We start from the raw sequence: 22,212 nt of genomic DNA on the forward strand, positions 1-22,212 counted from the left end.
AGATAAACATGATAACTGTTTATATTGAAGTTATTTTGTAATTCATATTAACATCTGGGTGCAAATGAGATGAGAATATAGAAAAAGTAGGTCATTTAGGGAGAATAGTAATGTTAGAAATACCTGCTTAGAAAAAGATCTATTTCAACTATATGGGTTAAGTATCAGTCTATTTATTTACATGGATGGGTTGATTCTAAAAGCACACACTTGACTTTTTGTGATGAAACACTGAGATAATTCACTAAGGATGCAAAGGTTTCAGTTAAGGACCAAATCGTTATTTGGCTGAGTCAAGAGTAGAAATGGGAATGGACTGGAAAGAAAATAAAAGAAACTAATAAAATTAGAATAAAAGTATAATGACTGCAGATAAAATATACGTCCTGTATGTACAAAAACAATTAGAAAACAGATTCATCTCCCATAAAAATGACCCAGTGGCTCAGCGGTTAAGATAGCGATAGCACTTACACTTATATACTGCTTCACAGTGCTTTACAGCCCTCTCTAAGCTTTTTACAGAGTCAGCATATTGCCCCCAGCAATCTAAGTCCTTATTTTACCAACTTCGGAAGGATGGAAGGCTGAATCAGCTTAAGCCAGGCAGCCGGCAGGCAGCAGAAGTAGCCTGCAGTACTGCATTGCTGGGCTTGTCAGCTGTGACAGCCAGCAGCCTAGGTTTGGAACCTGAGCGCCATGCAATGGGTGAGCTCTTGTCCTCACCCCAGCTCCTGCCAACCTAGAAGCACCCATTAGTAATATTAACATAAACCCACTACAACCTACTATACATGGGCAGTTTTTGAAAGACATTAATAAACATTAATAAACATATAGCAATTAAATAACTAACCATAATTAGTTGCTTAAAATTTTATCTTCTTAAAAGGCAATTCTATTAGTTTTCAAAATGAATAGGCAGAAGTTATGATAGCTTTAAGTCGTACATGACTTGGTGTCTGGATATATTAAGGACTGCATAATCTTAGAATTGCTCGATCATTAAATTACAAAGATAAGAGCAATTAAGCAAAGTATCTTTACTGAGATGTACTTTGCCAGTAGAACTCTCCTCCAAAATTTGATGAACTTGGTGTCACACTAAAATTTTCATTACTTTTCTTTGTTACTACTGCAGCTACTGTATTTTTCTTTTTACCATTTTCTACAACCTCAGACATTTTAACTTTACTGATTTTTTTTTAAAAATGTTGCCATTATTGTTTGAAGGTTTTTTCCCCAAGCCTCTATGTAAATGTTTAATTATAATGTTACTAGCATATATATTGCTAAGTATGATTTAATGGTAGTGTCCCTATGTTCCTAATTATACTTAAGTGCAGCAGAGAGAAATACTAATCTGATTCCAGTCACATGGTCAGTTACTTACATGCATTTAGGTTTCATCAAGTTTAAAGGCTTATCCATGTTAAGAGAGGACTCAGGTTTAAAAGTTTTAACATTATAAACATTATCTGTTGATAAATATGCATATCAATATATATTTATAGGGGGACACAGGATCGATTCTACATTCAGAAATTATAATGCCTAGCAGACAACTTGTCTTTGGAGGCCTGGTTCCTACTTTTCTACTTCCAAGTAGCACGTGGAGAATATAATTTCATAAAAGTTACAATGGTTTTACAGATGTATAATTATTATTAATAATATGCAAGCTGTTGTGAATGTGAGCCATATCACATTTAAAACTGTTTTTTATACTCTTTCAAAATAACTAAGGTTGTCTATTTGGATTGTGAAACAATTTAAAATGAGGTGGTTTGAATTTGAAATATTTTGCCATTCCATTAGCCCTTCCCTTCTTGACATTTTTCCTGCTAGATAAGAATTCAAAATGTCAATATGAACAATATAGTTCTAGTGTTCTATCTAGTGTACAATTTTGGCTCTACTGGTATTTGCATTCAAGGTTATTTAACACTCATTGATTTTAGATGGGGGGAAATAAAACCACATTGGACAAAGCATATAAAGAACTGATAACAAAATATATTCATATATTTTGAAATGAATATATTAGCATTTCAAAGTTTTATTTTTGATGAGGATATTCTCTCTCCCCATTCCATGGAATAGACTGGAATACTGACCAAATAATAAACATTAACATTCTATTACTTACCCATTGGCCAGTTGTCATATACATGTTTTGCAATGTCTGCTGCTGAATCATTTGGTGAGAACAAGAACTCTTTCGTTTTTCCACTTACCAAAATGAGGCGCAAATTTATCTGCAGAAAAAAGTAAAAAATCAGGAAGATCTGTTCTAACTTCTATAAGTAATTTTTTGCTATAAGTGTCTAAAGCATTGATTGAAGATAAAAGAATTACATGAGAATACAGAAAAAAAGAATTCAGAAAAAAAGAAAAAAACAGGCCTGTGTTTTATGTAACAGGATTTCAGGTACTACATAAAATTGATGTCGTTACTTTTTTTCTTTTTCTTCTGTCTCTGATACATAATGCAATAATATGTTTACACTATTGGCTGAAAGGAGGGGGCAAGTCTAACAAAAATTATCTGGGTGATTAGAAAGTATTAACTATTTTTAGAAAACAAAATCAGAAGAACTATAACAAAAGTCTAAAATACTGAGACTTACTGATTTTTGAGCACAGAACAGATAACATCAAAATATCAAATATAATTTTGCAATACAGAAAACCCATTATATTATGTTAGATTATTAATTAACACCAATTATATTTAAACATTTTGGTTTAAATGACTAGTTATTTAACCTATCAAATGCGCCCTTTATACTCAGTTTGATTGAATTGATGTTTATAGGCAAAGAAAATCCAATTTAATCCCATGGTTAGTCATGTAGAAAAAGATACATATGAAAGGACTAATGGCATGAGGTTATAGCTCCCAATTGGTCATTGTGTTTGACCAAAGCATCATGATCTTAATTAGCACAATTTAAATCAAATTCTATAGGTGGAAAAGAAAAACTTGAAGTAAGAGCACAAAGACATGTGGAAACTAAAATGTGTGTGAAAAAGAATGAAACCACTCAAGAAATATCAGGAAAAATGAAAATTGAGTCATAAAATGCATACCTTTTGTCTTTATTCTAATGGTTGAAGTAGAGGAAATTAATAAAATGAGGCCACTATGATTTAATAGCAGAAACATGGTGACAGTTATAACAATATAGTAATTAAAGAATACATTTGTTCAAAGGAAACAAAAACAAAAGAAAGGGAAAAAGTTATACTGAGGGTTAAAAATGATGGGGAATGATGGGGAGCGGGGGAAAGGCATAGAGGAGACTTTTGGGCCATCTGCACTGAAGGGCATTGGTCCCCTCCGCTCCCTGGCAAGGAAACCTGGTGAAGAATCTGGTGACCTGGGCGATTTGAGGAGTGGAGAAGAGATCCACCTCCGGCGTCCCGAATCTGAGGGAAAGGTCCCTGAATAAAGACAGAAGAATGGACCATTCTGCCTGGTAGACTAGGCTCCTGCTGAGCCAGTCGTCCTGGGAGTTGTTGAACCCGGAGAAGTGGTCCGCCAAGATCGACAACAGGCGTTTCTCTGCCCATAACCGCAACCGTAGAGCCTCTCCCATGAGGGCTCTGGACCTCGTCCCCCCTTGCCGGTTGACATGAGCCATGGCAGCCATGTTGTTCATAAGGACTAGAACATGAGAGCCAGTCACTGAGTGCCTGAAATGCTTGAGAGCTAGAAAAATGGCTCTGAGTTCTAGCCAATTTATGGGAAGGGCCTGCTCTGACCTGGACCAAGGTCCTGAGCTATCTGGCTCTGCATATGGGAACCCCAACCCAGGAGGCTGGCATCGGTGGTTATCACTAGCCTGTCTGGGACCCTGAAAGGAGTCCCTTCCAGATTAACAGGGAACACCACCAATTGAAAGATCTCCGGATTTGTGGAGGGAGCGGGACCTTGATGGATGAGTGGCTGGTTCCTGCCCGTTGGTAGGGAAGCAGGAACCATTGAAGTAGACGTGAGTGGAAAAATCCATGGCTCTGGAGATATGACAGGGTAATTTGCAGATCCTGACAGGCTGCATGGATGGAGGAGGACAGAATCAAAATGTTGTCCAAGTAACATTGGATCCTCACTGGAACAGAAAGCAGAAATGCCATCAATGCTGCCAGAACCTTTGTGAAGACCCTTGAAGCCAATGAGAGGCCGAAGGGAAGTGCTCGATACTGGTAACGGGTATTCTGATAACAGAAATGGAGAAACTGGCGATGATGAGGCCAATGGGGATGTGGAGGAAGCCTCCATGAGATCAATGGAAGAGAGGAGATCGCCCTCCCGAATGCTCTAGAATGCAGAGTCTGCATTTTAAATTGCCTGTATTTTACAAATTGGTTGAGAAATTTAGATCCAGGATGGTTCGCTACCCCCCCCCCCCTGAGGCTTTGGGAACGATGAAAAGGCAAGAGTAAGCCCACGTCCCCGTTGAGAGGGGGGAACAGGTCTGAATAGCTCAGATTTCAAGAAGTAGTTGAATGGCCTGATTCATGAGGTCTTGCCTTGAAATGTCCCGAGAGACAGGACAGATCAAAAAATTTGGGGGGGTGGCTTTAGGAAGTCCAATTGTAATCCTGACCTAATAGTGCTGAGCACACAGGCAGCCACCATGACTCCTCCCATTTAGAGGCAAAGAAGGCAAGGCGACCTCCGATGGGTGGGGAGAACGAGGGATTACTTAGAGCGATGGAAGGAACGACCCCCACCCTCCTGAAAGGGCTGTCTACCAGTATAAGGAGCTGGGCGATAGTTGGCTCTCTTCCCAGAGGAAGAGAGAATTTTACGTTTATCTCTGGTTTCGATGAGATAAGGTTCCAGAGCATCGCCAAAAAGCTTATCGCCCGCGAATGGAACTGAAGCCAGCTTCCATTTACGGTGTGACTCCGCCTGCCAATTTCTGAGCCATAACAGTCTTCTTGCTGCTACTGAGGATGCCATGGCCCTAGATGCAAATTTGGTGGAATTGAGAGTGGCATCTGCAGTGAATTCCGCCGCTCAGATAATCTTATTAAGGCCTCGGTGAGACCAAAGGTCAGATGTAGGCAATCTAATCTGGCATTGGTGCAGCCACCGTATGGATGCCCACGTGAGAGTGCCAGGAGATGAGAACGAGGCCAGAACCAGAATGTCAACAGAAGGCACTGCCAGGGTATTGTCCAGGGCTGCGCTGACATTGTAGAAACGCTTATCCAGAGAAGATGGGAGAGGACCTGCCGAAGGGGAAGCGCACTGTTCCTTGACCATGTCCAGGAACAAAGTGGGAGAAGGCAAAACCCCTGCATGCACTACAGGCTTGGAGAAGAGTGAGTCTCCCTGGCTAGAGGGAATTCTTTGTGGCTCCGGAGCCACTTCCTCTGGCGACAGCTTGGCAGTGACCAAGGCCTTGCTGAGAATGGCCTGAAGAGAGAAGGATTGAAGACCAATGCAGAGGATGTCTGCTCTGGGCGAGAGTCCTCTTCCCCTGAAAGATTTTGGTCAAAGGTCTCGCCCTCTTCACGTTCTGAATGAGAGGAGTAACTGTGTTCAGATGGTGAAGCCCTTCCCTCCTCATCAACCTCCTCCCATTCTTAGAGAAGAATGGACCCTGAGGTCCTGGGGCCTGTGTAAATCAGGGTGATGAGGCAAGGAACTTATAGATTGAGAAGGGAGATGGAACTTATAGATTGAGAAGGGAGATGGCCTGAACCCTTTCCAGAGGTCGAAGGATTTGCTTGAAGCCATCAGCCAATCCCTGCCTAATGGCCAAAGAGACAACATCTTGGATATCCCCTGGTCTATGCTCAAAGATAGAGGCAGAAGGCCGAAGGCCCGCTGCTGTGGGAGTGAAGGTGGATTCAGGCCTAGATTGAGGTTCGAGGCCTGGAGGGAGGGGGAGGAGCATAGGGCCCAGAAGCCTGTTGGAAATAAGGCCCAGATCTGCTTAGATCCTGAGGATCATATTGTACTGCAAAGGCCTCAGGAGACCAGGATGGAGGATGGAAAGGCTCATAGATAACTTCTCCTCCCCTGGGAGGGCTTGGCTGGGGCCCACGGGTATCACCTGAAACATGCTGTAGTTGCACTCCCTTTTGTTGAATAATTCTGTTGAACTGCCTCTCTAGGGCTGCATGTCTGCGCTTTTCTGCCCTCAACTCAACCTGAGTTGCCTTCTTAGGGGCTAGAGCCTTAGCTCTCATTTTAGCAGCCACCTCCCTGTGGACTGATTGGGTGCGTTGCCTACGACTTTTTCTCTTATTGGGCTTAAGAGACTGTTCCACTGGGAGGGGGGGAGACTCTGCCTGACCCTTATCTTGCTCCATTTGAAGAATAAAGGCTCTTACAATGGAAAGAAACTGTTTGTAAATTTTTTGTATTAAGCCCCTTAGGGCAGGGGTCCCCAACCACGGTCCACGGACCGGTACCGGTCCGTGGAACAAGTCCTACCGGGCCGCTGGCTTGCTGGGCGCCGCCATCTTGTTTTGATGAAAAAGTGCTTCCGGTGAGCTTTTCCGGGTAGAAAGCTCACCGGAAGCACTTTTTCATCAAAACAAGATGGCGGCGCTAGCGCTCCGTGAGCTTTTCCGGGTAGAAAGCCATTTCTACCCGGAAAAGCTCACCGAAGCACTTTTTCATCAAAACAAGATGGCGGCGCCCAGCTGATGTCGGTACCGGGCCGCGCCATAAAAAAGGTTGGTGATACCGGGCCGCGGCGTAAAAAAGGTTGGAGATCACTGCCTTAGGGTATAAATTGGCCCCTGGGCTTACAAAATGGCCGCTCACCTCGTGGTGGAAGGCTTCAATCCAACATGGCCGCTGACTATGGGAACAGGCTCCGAGATCGAAGAATCTCTCCTTAGGCTATAAAGAGACCCGAGTGAAGTCAGCAAAGGAAAGGGCAGCCGCTGGCCACACGATCAGCTGGCTGATGCTGGTATCGGTTTGCCAATCACTTTTTACGACCGCTCAAACCACAGGCGTGGAGGAGGTCTACAGACACTGCCCAACTTGCCTGAACAGCACTCTGGCAACGCTGCTCCCAACGCTGCAGGAGAGAGAGCCTGCTCTCCTGAAAGAGCAGCTGCCCAGATCCTGGGAGTTGCTGAAGTGAGGAAAAAAGGTACTGAAGATCGTTGGTGAGTGCTATCTACAGAACCTCAGCTGTCTGAAGCTGTTATTGGTTTGCCGATCGCTTTTTACGACCGCTCAAACCACAGGCGTGGGGGAGGTCTACAGACGCTGCCCAACTTGCCTGAACAGCGCTCTGGCAACGTTGCTCCCAACGTTGCAGGAGAGAGAGAGAGAGCCCTGCTCTCCTGGAAGAGCAGCTGCCCAGATCCTGGGAACTGCTTGAAACGAGGAAAAACGGTACTGAAGATCGCTGCTGAGTGTTATCTAACAGAAGCTTTCAAAGACACAGCTACTGACTAAAAGGAGCCGAGTCAAAAGCTGGGGTCTCTTCCGGGGGCTGGCTTTTATATCTTAGTACAGACTCAGCTAAATGATGTCATAGGAAGGAGTCAACCCATCCTGGGCTCTCGATGCAGCATGGAGGAGAATTGCACATCTTTCAAAGATGCATGAAGTTGCTGTGAGTGAAAACTTTAATTACCCTGACATCTAGTGGAGAACAACCACTGTGAAGCATAGACTTTCCAGGAAATTCCAGACTTATCTTGCTGACAGTATTCTCCTTCACAGGCACCAGACGATCAGTTATTTTATGCTTGACTTAATACTAATCAATAAAGAACACTTAGCTGAGGAAGCAGGAGGAACAATAGGGTAACTCTGTAATGATGGAGTTCTTGATATAAAGGTAAACTAAAACTGAAGATTGTCATTTTACATTTTAGACTAAACTGTAGATTTTAATAAACTCAGAGCTTTGCTAAGTAAGACCCATGACAAGAAAATAACTTATTGGAAAATGAGCTCAAGATGAGCTCAAAATAAATTATGAAAGACTGCAAAAAATCAGTAAGGAGAAAAAAATGAACAGCAGAAGCGGCTAATACTTCTACCAAAATCTTAGGGAGAATCTGGAAACAAAAAAATATACAGGGCCAGCTCACAAAAGAAGTACAGACAGGTAGTTCACAACAGGGGTGGGATTCAACTGGTGTTACTACCGGTTCGGTCAGAGTGTGTTTTGTGCCCACGCTGTGCGAGTATGTACAGCATTTGCAAAATGTGGCCTGGATAGCTGTCAAGCACTGTGTGCAGGTGCGCAGCATTTGAAAATCCTCTTCTTTCCTGCTTTTTCAACCTCAACTGTGCCGCGCAAAGCAGCTGAGGTTGAAAAAGCAGAAAATAAAGAACAGCCAAGAGCCCGGGCAGGCGGGTGGCCAAACAGAGGACCAAAAGGTCGTCACAGCGAACCGGTTCTGTGTCTGCTGCTCTACAGAGCTACCGGTTCTATAGAACTGGGCCAAACCGGTAGAATCAAAATAAAAGGGAAAGAAGTAATATAGGGGTTCCTCCAAGTTTTGATAATAACAGAACATTGAGTATGCCCCATTAGACTATGCCTCCCCAGAGAAACAATTCTTCTGGAATTCAGGACACCTACACTTCTTTATGGGTAGAATAGAATAACTAGTTTCTCATTGAAACACATGGAAGTGAAAGGCAAGCTAAGAAAAAGGATACTTCCCAGAAATAACCTTGAGGGGAATAAGATAGGATATGGAAGGAATTCTTTTCACCAAAGGTAATAGGAAAAGCAATAGTACTATTGTCTACAAATGTATTCAAAAGATGTTTGTTCTTAATTGTAAAATATATTAATGTCTTTGATGGCATTAACAAATAGAATGATATAACAATTAACAACTAAAGTTCCAGAGACAAACTAACTAGCACAATTTTTTTCCTAATATAATTACTTTAGTCGAATATCAATACATGCATATTTAAATATTCATCTATTTAAAATATATTTAGGTAGTTTATAAAAGGCAAAACTCTTCCCCAGGGAGGTTATATAGTACTATAATAATCAAATAAGACTTTAATAAAATCTACAAACAGTTGGCACTGTAGGCAAAAGGTTGAAAAAACACAGATATTAAGGAATTTTTGACATAACAAAAGAGCTGACATTGTAGAAGAAGATTGATTTTTTTTGTTAATCAATTTAACAGGCATAAAAATGAACAAAGAAAAAATATTTCATTTTTAAATGCAGGCAAATTGAGGTGAATAAAAATGATATTTAAAATCACTTGGTTCCAGGACACCTGATCTGGTCTTGTTAACTACAACTATTTCCTCCAAGATCCTGAGGAAGCCTTCCATCAATCTGCTACTTAGTCCTGAAGGCACTGAGGATTAAATCTAAAGCTGTAAATGTATAGCTAACATATTTACAGATGTTTATATCCAAATTATTCAGTAACTTACCTTGTCTTTACAGTTAAATGGCATTTCATAGGTTTTGTCCAAGTGGAAAACTTAACAGTTATAAATTGTCATTAGAAGCACAGTACCTTTGTTGAAATATATAAGCTTGTAAATCTAAAAAATGATGAAAGCACCTAATACAATATTCCATGCAGGGGTGGGATCCTACCAGTTCTGCCCGGCTCTATAGAACCGGTAGCTCTGAAGAGCAGCAGACATTGAACCGGTACTGTGTCTGCTGCTGTTTGGCCCACCCGCCTGCCCGGGCTCTTACCCGTCCTTTTCAACCTCAACCATACCTGCTTTTTCAAACTCAGCTGCTTTGCACGGCACAGCTGAGGTTGAAAAAGCAGTAAAAAAAGTGGCTTTTCAAATGCTGCGCACCTGCGCGCAGCGCTTATCAGCTGTCCAGGCGGCTCAGCTTAAGGTTTATTATACGCATGCATGCGCAAAACATTATCACCGAACCAGTAGTAACACCAGGTTGAATCCCACCCCTGATTCCATGTAATTAGGAGTGTCAATAGACTGCAAGTCATATAAAATTATGTTGAACAGATAAACTAAATAATTCTTCTAGATCAGGAAAGAAACAAAGCCAATTTGACATTTTTTAAAATCAAGTGATTCATCTTTCCTACCCAAAAGAACACTTTTAATTATTAGGATTATTAGGAATTTGTCACAGTAAAATGTACATTTTTACATTCATCAATTATTTTCCTAAAATGATTCTGTGTCATTAAACATACAGAATATTCTTCTATGAAATTATTGCTAAGCTAAGAAATGGGCCTGGAATGCTGATGTACAATTGAATATCATGTGCACGGAGATAATACTCTTTCTCCTCCACACAGCTGTGAGAGTCCAGATCAGAGAAAGACTCCTCCTCCTACATCATTGAACTGAGTCTGCCAAGCTGATAAAGCCAGCCCTTGTTGCTAGGCTCCCAGCTTTCGACTCAGCTCCTTGTCAAAGAACAGACATGTCTTTTAGAGCAGAGGTCACCAACCTTTTGGACCTCAGGGACCACCAAAGTCATAATTTTAAATCCCGCAGACCACTAATATGAATTTTGACTGACAGTGGCTTGCTGACGTTTTCCCAGGGTCTGCAGAAAGCAGCAGAGACCCTGGGAAAATCCCTAAAAAAGTCAGCAGGAAAATTCCCCACCCTATTTTCCTACTGATCAATCATTCTTTATTTAGGATTGCGGGATACCATCTCCAGCTCCGTTCTTGGGGGGGGGCGGAGACTTTTGGCTTCATGCAAGAAGCAGAAGCAGCAAAAGTCTTTCTCTCTTTTCCCCAAACTCCGCCAAAAATGAGTCTTTGTGAGACTTGTCATCCCTCTTAGAGCCGGATACCTTGCGGGGTCCCAAAGACTCATTTCTGTTGGAGTTTGGGGGAAGGAAAGAAAGACTTTTGCTGCTTTCCTTGCATGCAGTTAAAAGCAAAAGAAAAAAGGGGAAAGAAGCAGCCGGGTGGCCAGGCCAGGCACGTGGGGTGAGTGGGGCAAGTTCTCCCCCTCTGCCCTTTCCCCCCTCCCCTCACTACCTCGTATAGTTCGCAATGCAAGTGACGCAAGCCTTGTGTTCCCTCAGACCATGTGGGCCATGAAGCCTTGTGTTCCCGCACAGCCTGAATTAATTGCTTTGGGATGTGCTTTGGGGGTAACATTTCTCTGCGGACCACCAACATTTTCTTGCGACCACCAGTGGTCCCCGGCCCACTGGTTGGCAACCAGTTTTAGAGCTCTCTCTACAGTTAGCAATGAACAGCAAAAAAAAAAGCGCTAAAAAGTCACTGCAGTGGCTCCTGGGGATTCAGTAGAGGCTAAACCATCGCAGAGAGCAGGGAGCCACTTTCCTGCCCCAGAGCTTTTGCGCTGGGGCTTTGGCCCCCAGGCTACTGAGAGTACTGGTGTAAGACAGTGGTGGGATTCAAATTTTTTATTACCGATTCTGTGGCCATGGCTTGGTGGGCGTTTCAGGGGAAGGAACACCGACAGAACCGGAAGACGTCCTAAAAGCTGACGACAAGAGGTTGGAACAGACTCTTAAACGGACTCTTCAGGCTGCAGCCTGGGTGGTCTGAGCCTCCACTGCAGCATCATTCTTTACAAGGGCATCTCTGCGTTGACTACATCAGCTACAGGACCGGTGATACCTGGTCCCATCAGGACATAAGATCATCACAGCAGCGGAGTTCACAGCTGACAGGACCTTGAACTCCACAAAATTTGCTTCAAAAGCGATGGCGTCTTCGGTGGCCGCGCAACACCTTCTGTGGCTGCGGAATTGGCAGACGGACTTGTGATGGAAATGGAAGTTTGCCTTCTCCCTGTGCTCGGGCACAAACCTCTTTGGAGATGCCCTAGAACCATTTCTTGTGGAATTAAGGGACAAAAGGAAGATTCTGCCGTTGTCTTTGAAGAGGTCAGAATTTCAACAGACACCTTACTTCGAACCATCTTCCTTTTGGCCGGAGTCCAACACCCATTTTCCTCACTGACAGAGGGTGTTCCCTCCTTGTCAGGAGCAACAACCTGACCATCCGGGCAGGCAACATTAATTTTCAAATAAGTGGCCCTTTCAAGGTGGAGGAGGCCATTCTTTCTGGCACTCCAAGGGACTGCTTTCCTTCTCCTCCCATCGGAGGTTGTTTGGCCTTCTCTGCTTCATGATGGGAGGAGTCAACTTCAGATGCCTGGGTTCTCTGAACTGTGAGGTCGGGCCTTCATCTCGAATTCCTCTCCCCTCCTCTGAGGTTCTTTGTCTGTGTCCCATCTTGCAGGAAAAACCCAAACAGGGCCTCATGGAATCTGCGCCATCCAACATCTGGTGGATATCAAAGCCATCCAGACAGTTCCAGAGGACCAACGGGGGCTGGGATTCTATTCCCAGCTCTTCGTAACACCAAAGACCTCAGGAGGTGGGGGGTGGAGGGCAATTCTCGACCTCAAATCCCTGAACCGATTCATTCTCTACAGGCACTTCAAGATGCAGTCCCTCCAGACTATTCTGGAGACCATCCGGGAGGGCGACCTCCTCTCCATTGATCTTATGGAAGCGTATCTCCATGTCCCGATATGGCACCATCATCACCAGTTCCTTCGATTTTGCTACAACAAGCATTACCAATACCGTGATCTGCCATTTGGCCTTTCATCGGCCCCCAGGGTATTTATGAAAATTCTGGCGGCATTGACAGCATTTCTACACACGCTACCTGTGAGGATTTAATGTTATTTAGACAATATACTGATATAATCCTCTTCAGCCCTCACCGCCAACAACGACCTTCAGACCACAATTCGGATTCTGCACGAGCACGGTTTTTCTATAAATTTCGGCAAGAGTCATCTTCTCCCGACTACCCGTCTTCTACACCTAGGGGCAGTCATCGACACAATCTCCTGTGAAGTTTTCCTTTCTCCGAATTGTCAAGAGTCTCCAAGACTTAGTGAACCAGATACGGCAACAGCAGACAGTTCCACTGTCTCTGCTATCCCAGTTCCTGGGGAAGATGGTTTTCTGCATAGCCATAGTCCCGTGGACCCACCTCCATGCCTGGACTCTGCAGTGGTTCCTGTTGCCATTCTAATGGGCTGGAACCACCACTCATCCATCTGGGTCCTGGTTCTTCCACCGGTCTTGCGTTCCTTCCAGTGGTGGCAGTCCCAGGCCATCAGGAGGGGCCATCTTTTCAAGAAGACAGAAAGACTCACAACCATGACAGATGCCAGTCTTTATGGTTGGGGGGGGACGTGTCTGCAAACCGAGATAACTCAGGGTTGATGGTCCCAGGCAGACAGTTCTTGCCCCATCAATTGGCTGGAACTCAGGGCTATATATCTGTCTCTGAGACATTTCCAGGACAAGGTGACTGGGTCTCACATGTTGATAATGACGGACAATGTGGCTGCAAAGGCCCATGTCAACAGACAAGGGAGGACCAGGCCAAGGCCTTGATGCAGGAAGCCGAACGCTTGGGGCTGTGGGTAGAGAGGCACCTTCTGTCCCTCAGGGCAGACCACATTTCGGGGGTCAACAACATCCAAGCAGACTGGCTCAGTTGAGCCAAGATCAATCACTCTGAATGATGTTTTCATCTGTCCTTGTTTAGGGAGTTGTCAGAGAGGTTTGTCCCCCCCCATTAGTCGACCCATTCGCCACTCCTCAGAATGCTCAGATGGAGAGATTCTTCACCAGGTTCGCTGCCCAGGGAGCAGAAGGGACCAATGCACTTTGCAGCAGATGACCTCCAGGTCTCCTCTACACCTTCCCCCCCTTCCTCTAATTCCAGCCGTCATTCAGAAATGTTGGTGGAGAAGGCGGAGTTAGTGCTCCTGGCACTCCATTGGCCCAGGTGCCCCTAGTTCGCAGACCTGGTGAGCCTGTCGGTCGCTCGCCCATGGAGGATCTCACCCGACAAGATTTCCCTCAGCCAGGAGCCTCTGCTCCATCTGGAGCTTCAGTGGTTCCAGTTGGCCGCCTGGCGCTTGAGTGGAGATTGCTGATAAAGGATAACCTGTCATCTAAGGTGATAAAGACCATTCAAGCATCAAGAAGACCACCCACAAATCACATCTATGATGCTACCTGGAGAGCCTTTTGCAATTGGTGCTCTAAGACTAACCGGCTCCCTGCTTCAGCCACAGTTGCAGATGTGTTGGAGTTCCTGCAGGAAGGCCTAGATAGGGGAGTCTCACCAAACACACTCCACAGACAAGTTGCCGCCTTGTCTACAGTCTTGGGATAATTATGACTCTCTGTCCCACCATCTGGCTGTACGTAGGTTTTTGAAAGGGGACTCAAATCTGCATCCCCCGGTGGTCCATATGTATCCCACTTGGGACCTCTTGAAGGTGCTCCAGGCTTTTATGGGACCCCCTTTGAGCCTTTGAGATTGGTGGGTCTCCGTTTGACTCTCAAGATGTCCTTCCTGGTGGTTATTACATCAGCCAGGAGGGTGTCAGAGTTGGCAACCCTTTCTGTAAGACAGGACTTATGCATCTTCCACCAAAATAGAGTGGTGCTGTGCTTAGATCCCACCTTTATTCTGAAAATCAATTTATGGTTCCACAGGGCATAAGAACTGTCCTACCAGACTTCTGCCCTAATCCCCACCATGAGTTGGAATGGAAGTGGCATACACTGGATGTACGGAGGGCTCTCTGTATGTATATTAAATGGACTGCAATCTTTCATAAAATGGAAGCTATGTTTGTGTCCTTCCAGCCTGCTTCTTTAGGAACCAAGGCTTCCCCATCCATGATAGGCAGATGGATAAGGGCTTGTATTACTACAGCCTATGAGACTTGATCTCTTCCAGTGCCCAAACTACTGACGGCTCACTCAACCAGGACTGTGGCCACATCAGCTGCCTGGGCTACCTAGGCCACCATAGAGGAAATCTATAGGGCGGAAACCTGGGCATCACCCTCTCCATTTATCTGGCACTATAGACTGGACTCCTTTGCCACCGCAGAGGCAGCATTTGGCAGAAGAGTGCTCCAAAAAGTAGTTCCAAAATCAGAGAACGTGGACCAGACTTAGACCCTCTCTAGGACACGGCAACTTTGGTATGTCCCTGACCTGGACTCTCGCAGCAGCGTGGAGAATGGGTGTTGATCTTAGCTGAGATGCCCCTTCTATACATGCTGCAAGAGAGTCCAGCCCCATCCTGGTTCTGTCTGGTCATGGTTGGGGAGGGTTCTTCTCATTTTTCTATTTTTCAGAGACATGCCACATCTGTAAAGTTACTTTGCTGAAAGTTGGGTGCCTAGCAACAAGGGCAGCTTGGCAGACTCAGCTCGATGACATAGGAGTCTTTCCCTGACCTGGATTCTCTGGCAACATGTATAGAAGTAAGACCAACGCCCAACTTTGAAATAACGGATTACCTCTTCCAGTACTTTCATCATATAGATCAGGGCTGTCAAGCTCGTTGCCCACGGGCTGGATGCATCACATGCTGGCCACACCCCTGCCCAGTTTAGCAAAGGGGGGGAAATCCTGATATATCATGTGATGATGCCGTGATGACGCAAGTTTGACACCCCTGATGTAGATGTTAAAAAACAGGAGGGAGAGGACTGAGAGGACTGGTTAACAAACTGAACTCTCTTTCCTCACTACGGCTAAGGGAAGTTATTCCTAAAAAGGAGTGAAACCACCATAATCCGCAATCCAGCAGATCATCCAAAAGGATATTATTCTAGCTAACCCATTCCTTTGCTATTGCCATATTTCTTTTTATTAAAAAAGCCCCCTGCAATTATAGGATATATCTTTTTACAAATGTACTGTATTGCATCATTATTATTTTTTAGCCAGTTCATTTTAATCTATACATCCTGGTAAAATATACTAGCTGAGCCTTTGTAAGTAGACTATTACTGTCATAGGTATAATATATTAATGGAGGAACAATGAAATTAAGAAAAACACAGGAAAGACATGATCACAGGTTAGGTTTAACAAGTTACTGTCTAATCAAAATTGGCTGGGTCTGAGCAACATACTAAAGTATGTAACAAAACTACAATGACAGGGTCAAACAATGCATTAAACTAAAACCAAAGATTTTTTTCACACACTTCAGTTTTGCCATTTATACCAATTACTGCTTGTAGTATTTTTTTTTAATAATGTAAACTTATATTGTAACAAAAAATATAGAATAGAAAGATCCATTTGGATTCCTATAGAATTTTTTTTACTGACATCACATACATAACGCCCTCCAACATAAACATAGCAATAGTTTTTGTAAGAAAAGTAGCCAAAAATAATCAAATGATTAAAAAGATGATTTTTTACCACAATAAAGCAGACATTTCCAGCTCCAGATATGTTAAATGTAAACTGAGTTCAAATGTATGATATTGAGATGTAATCTTCCCAGGTGCCATGTGGTGAGATGGATAGAGGGCTAATCCTATTATGTCCTGAGGGTGAAGGTCTTTTGTGTGGTATATAAGCTGGCCCAGCCTTTTGTCTTGTAGATAAGATGGCTCAGTCTTTCTGTGGCTAGTAACAAAGCTGCGAGCTGCTTTCCAAGAGCATGTATCTCCTTTTCTCATCCAGGGAGGTATAATATTCTGGTTTTTTAATATTCCCTACAATATTTCATTCTTCTAGCAAAAGGATGCCTGCTAACTTTCTACAGTGGTTATGAGATAAATTCCCAAGCTGCATCAGCCCTACTGTAAGAGAAGGTGCATTGATATTTCCCAGAACTAGGATACTCCAGAGCAATCCAATAGCAGCAGGGGTGGGATTCAAATTTTTTAACAACTGGTTCTGTGGGTGTGGCTTAGTTGGTGGGCGTGGCTTGGTGGGCATGTGACTGGCTGGGTGTGGCCAACTCAATATCACTCACATTGAGGCACGCATCTCCTCACCTGGCCTCTCATGACTATGGGGATGCTGCAACAGTCGTAAGTGTGAAAAATGGTCATAAGTCACTTTTTTCAGTGCCATTGTAACTTTGAACGATCACTCCACACAAGCAAAGTACCAGCAAAGGAGGGGAAAAAAAACTCCAGAGATGTTCCTGAGACAGGAAGTCTAGTCCTGCCAAGAATGTAATAAGGGTTAATGGAGAGGCAGTTTCTGTAAGCAACACCAGAATGTTTCCTTCCTGCCTTCCTTACAGGATTAGGCCAGGTTCTCCAAACTGCTTAGAATGTTAACAACCTGTTCTAGCGAATAGGTGCGAACCTGTAGAATCCCACCCCTGAATAGCAGTATCAAGCAATCATACCTGTATCCCAAATGGGCACTACTTTGAGTGCAGGACCCCCCAGATATCTCATCCATGAGTTGTGCATGAAGGAGGATTTCTTATAGGCAACGGTCAGCCCTCCCAGGTAAACTACACAGGAAATATGACTAGATGAACAAATTGTATTTTATTCTAAGTACAATAAACATGAACAAGTCAGAAAGTACAAATGTGCTAGATCAGTTAGGGCAAGTCCTTCCTAAGTTTTTTCTCTGACTGTTAGACCACTGAGGGCTCCTGTTTCTCTTGAAGATTGTTTGCTAGGCATCTCTTTCCCTCATTCCCCAAATTCATCCACACATTCCATTACACCAACAAACAACAATTGGAAACCAGGTCCACTGAGACTGGTGACTTAGTACCAGAATGAGCATCAAGGAACTTGTTGTAAGAGACTAAACCCTATTTTCCAAAAAGCAACCAGTGTTCTACTGTCGTCGTATCTCTCTCTGCTTGTCACCATCAGACTATTTTTTTTCTTACTAATTCTCAGGCCCCTATCAATCTATTCTTCTCCAATCTCTAAAGGCCCACTCTTAGGTATTGCTTGAATTCACATGAACATGTATGCACAATGCAAGGCATTGGTGAGTAGCATTTGTAGCAAGCAGTAATTTGTTACTAAAATTTTATTACTTTCAAATATTGTTATCACAAAATATAATCTGAGTAAAAATACAGTTTATCTCTACTGTGCACGTCTGAAGGAGCTGGTTCTACTTTAGCAGAAATAGTAGCCCAGACATGAAAATGAAGCAAAAAACAAAGAAGTTTCTCTCAAGGCCCCTATCAATCTATTCTTCTCCAATCTCTAAAGGCCCACTCTTAGGTATTGCTTGAATTCACATGAACATGTATGCACAATGCAAGGCATTGGTGAGTAGCATTTGTAGCAAGCAGTAATTTGTTACTAAAATTTTATTACTTTCAAATATTGTTATCACAAAATATAATCTGAGTAAAAATACAGTTTATCTCTACTGTGCACGTCTGAAGGAGCTGGTTCTACTTTAGCAGAAATAGTAGCCCAGACATGAATGAAGCAAAAAACAAAGAAGTTCTCTCTCAATAGTTTTGTAAACATTCAAACATATGTATGTTTAAGATAAAAGACAGAGCTGCCCAATTCCCTGGAACAATACCGTAATAATGATTTTTGACACAACTTTTTCACAGTTGTGCATAAAAAAGCACTGTAACCTTCTTGCCTCCCGTACATGATTCATTAACCACTGCATCACAAAAACAAACACTTTTAAACATAGTTAATTCACTGGGCCAATCAATCTCTGTTTTACAACAAACATGCAGAATTGTTTTATTGCTAATTAGCAAATATTGAAGCTTTAAATGAACACAATATAATTTAGTCAGTTAGTTACTAGGCCAATAATGTCATTCAGGAACCTTCATCCTGGGCATCCATATTAAGACTGAGTGTTCCATCTTCTACACCAAACTGTTTCTTTCTCAAACAGAATAGGGAGTGAAGTATTTGGAACCAATCATTATAAAGCAGTTACTGAACAAGCGCTTCTGGACAGAAAAAAACAAAATTAATCCTTGGGGAATGCTAATTTTGAAATTAGCATTTAAAGATAACTATATAACTGAGCAAAGCCAACTAAATTATGACAATAAACATGTATTAAGAATGCAATTACACCTTATAAAGGATAAAAGTAAGATCAGACAACTAAGAGTTGTTATGATAGAAGTGCAAGCACTGCTAAAGTTATTTTCTCTAAAGTGCTACCCTGTTTCTCCAACAATATGGCCTCCCCCAATAGGAAGTCCCAGCATGTTTTATAGGCATAAAATGAAATTAAGCCCCTCCCCCCAAATTAAGGCCTATATTAAAACATGAGAAATGGGGGGGGGGATGGTGGGAGGGCTTGCCGTTAGGAAGTACTTTTGTTGCACACCCGGATATGGTGCTGCCTGCGTTGACCCCGATACGAAGTGCCCCACCAACGCCGAGGTCAACATCCAAGCCGTCGCCGCCCGCCCGAAGATGCAAGGGGGGGAATTAAGTCACCCCCAAAAAGGTGGCCTAGCTATTTTTTCGGGACTCAAAAAAAATAAATAAGACCCAGCCTTATTATATGAGAAACACGGTATTCGAAACAACTGTCCAAAATAAAAAAGAGGAAACTTAAGAACAAGATTTTTCTAAGAAAAATCAACATTTTTTACTCTGTGGAATTAGTTACTAATGTCCCCTTATGGAAGAGGGAGAAAGAACTAAAAGTGTTATCAAAGTGAAGACAAAAAAGGAGTACTATCAAAACTTACTCCATGCTTTTCTGTATAAGCTCACAGCAAAGCTTGAAAAAGCAAGTTTATTTATTTCTTCCCCAACCCTAATCCACTCTGAAAGAATTACTTTTCTTCAGGGTAGGTTATTACAAGTTCCTATACCATTTTCAGGGTCAAAGTTCAGCATTCCTAGAGTCACTTCTAGACTAGATGGGCGACATATAAGTTTAATAAACAAATTATTATATTGAATAACGTTATTAAATAGATATAGGAAAACTGTGGAACTGTTTTCTTTGAAATATGTATTAGACAAGAACTATGTTTTTGAGACTAAGAGACATTTTTCTTTATGTTGTATAATAGGAACCTTACTCCAAAAATAAATTGGGATTAGAATAAAGAAGTTAGGGAGGGTCAGAGTTTAATATGATTGTTCCTAATGCATTTCTCCTTCTAAATACAGCTCAATGGCAATTTTGGAAGTCTTTTGATATCAGAACTAAGGCTTTCTGGAGACATATGCAGGCATGAGGCCTTTATGATCTAAGCATACTTTTTCCAATCGGACACATTAATAGGATGATTAATTCAGAACAAACATATTATTCACTCTAATCCTGAATATATAAAATAAAATAAGTATTTGGGGATATACTTTCAACAGTTGAGGAAAGGAACATAGTGCACATATTCTCTTGAAATCCCTTTGTCTCCAATCTCTCCACTCTGTATTTGGGTGCAGAGCTGTTCTATATACAATCTTTCTTTTGTCTGTTTCTTTCCCACTGACAGCAAGAAAGGGTCAGGCAAAGGAGAAATTGCCTATAGAAATCACTTACTTTTTTTCTTCTCCTAGCCTCAGAGTAGAGAGAAATTGCAGAGAAAGACATTTCAAGACAGTAAGCTGTTTGCTTTTTTACACATGAAGAGCAATGTGACTTCACCACTAGCAGGAAAAGGTCAGGAAGGAATAAGGAAAATTGGAGAGAATGTTAAATTTGTATTCGTTTTTGAAAAAGTGTTTTAAGTAAAAGGAAAATTGGAAAATGTAATATTTTTAGTATCTTTTACAGATACATGATAAATAAAAATAACTTACAATCACGCTAATCCATAAACAGTCTTTGATTATTTATTTAAATACGTTGTTCAAACATAGTAAGCAAGCTACAAGCATTCAGATATAACCAGAGTAGGCAACGATGGCTTATTTTAGATTTTGTTTTGGCCACCTCTGGAACAAAAATGCTTAACTTTAACCAAACTGAATGGATGTTTGGTTAGTCGTATCACCCAGGTGACATTCAAAGCAATTACACCTGCTTCATTTTTGCTAATTAAGTTTTACGGTTTAGTGTAACTTGCGCAAAGATTCAAAATGTTTTTAAATAACTTATTACACTTTTGTATATAATTATATACTTGAAGATTAAATTTAAAAGTTTGGTTGACTCAAACATTTAAAACTGTGATTTAATTAATAATTCTGTCACAAAATGTAAGATTGAATCCTTATCTATCATAGTTTACATAGATTAATCAGTTTCCTTAGTTAAATAGAGATTTAATACCATTAATTCAAAAACTCAATTTTCCATGAAGTAGCCTACAGTGCTTACTCTCCGCTGCTCTGGCCTTTTACTCACAAGACCAAGTGGGGTTCAGATAACAGATAATCAGAGTTGGAAGGGACCTTATAGATCATCAAGTCCAACTCCCCACCCAAGCGGGAGACCCTACACCATTTCTGACAAATGGCAGTCCAATCTCTTCTTGAAAGTCTCAAGTGATGATGCTCCCACAGCTTCTGAGGGCAAGCTGTTCCATTGGTTGATTGTTCTGTCAGAAAGTTTCTCCTTATTTCCAGGTTAAATCTCTCCTTGATCAGTTTCCATCCATTATTCCTTGTCTGGCCGACAGGTGCTTTAGAAAATAGATTGACCACTTCCTCTCTGTGGGAGCCCCTCAAATATTGGAAGACTGCTATCATGTCTCTTTACTAGACTAGCCAAGCCCAGTTCCTGTAACCGTTCTTCATATGTTTTAGTCTCCAGTCCCCTAATCATCTTGGTTGCTCTTCTCTGTACTTTTTCTAGAGTCTCAGCATCTTTTTTATAATGTGATGACCAAAACTGGATGTAGTACTCTAGGTGTGGTCTTACTAAGGCTTTATAGAGTGGTATTAGTCCCTCACTTGATCTTGATTGTATCCCTCTGTTAATGCAATTTAGGACTGCATTAGCTTTTTGGGCTGCTGCTGCACACTGCTGACTCATATTTAGCTGGTTGTCCACTAAGACTCCAAGATCCCTCTCACAGTTACTGCTATTGAGCCTGGTTTCACCCAATCTATATGTGTATTTTTTATTTTTCTTGCCTAAGTGTAGGACCTTACTTTTCTCTGCAATGAATTTCATTTTGTTAGATATGGCCCAGTGTTCTAGTCTACCTTCTTGAGTGTTAGCTATTCCTGCCAGCTTTGTATCATCTGCAAATCTGGTAAGTTCCCCTTCTATTCCCTCATCTAAGTCCATAATGAAGATATTGAAGAGTACTGGGCCTAAGACGGAACCTTGTGGCACCCCACTGCTTACTTCCCTCCATGTAGACTTAGACCCATTAAGGACTACTTGTTGAGTATGGTTTGTCAGCCAGTTACAAATCCATCTGATGGTGGTGCTATCTATTCCACTTTTTTCTAGTTTACTAAGAAGTAGGTTGTGGTCTACTTTGTCGAAT

The 22,212-nt window shown here is 42.4% G+C and overlaps 1 protein-coding gene across 1 annotated transcript in view; it reads right to left on the bottom strand.

The window, feature by feature from the left end:
- The window catches only part of UBL3 (ubiquitin like 3), a 49,260-nt gene that overhangs the window by 12,310 nt on the left and 14,738 nt on the right, over positions 1–22,212 (bottom strand). Inside the window, exon 2 of the mRNA XM_026675036.2 lies at positions 2,150–2,258. Within this exon, the coding sequence (XP_026530821.1) occupies positions 2,150–2,258 (109 nt within the window). The remainder of the gene's footprint in view (positions 1–2,149; positions 2,259–22,212) is intronic.

This window comes from Notechis scutatus, chromosome 5 (genome assembly GCF_049901735.1).
Source record: "Notechis scutatus isolate UNSWTSFEM ecotype Mainland chromosome 5, rNotScu1.2, whole genome shotgun sequence".
Lineage (NCBI taxonomy): Eukaryota > Metazoa > Chordata > Lepidosauria > Squamata > Elapidae > Notechis > Notechis scutatus.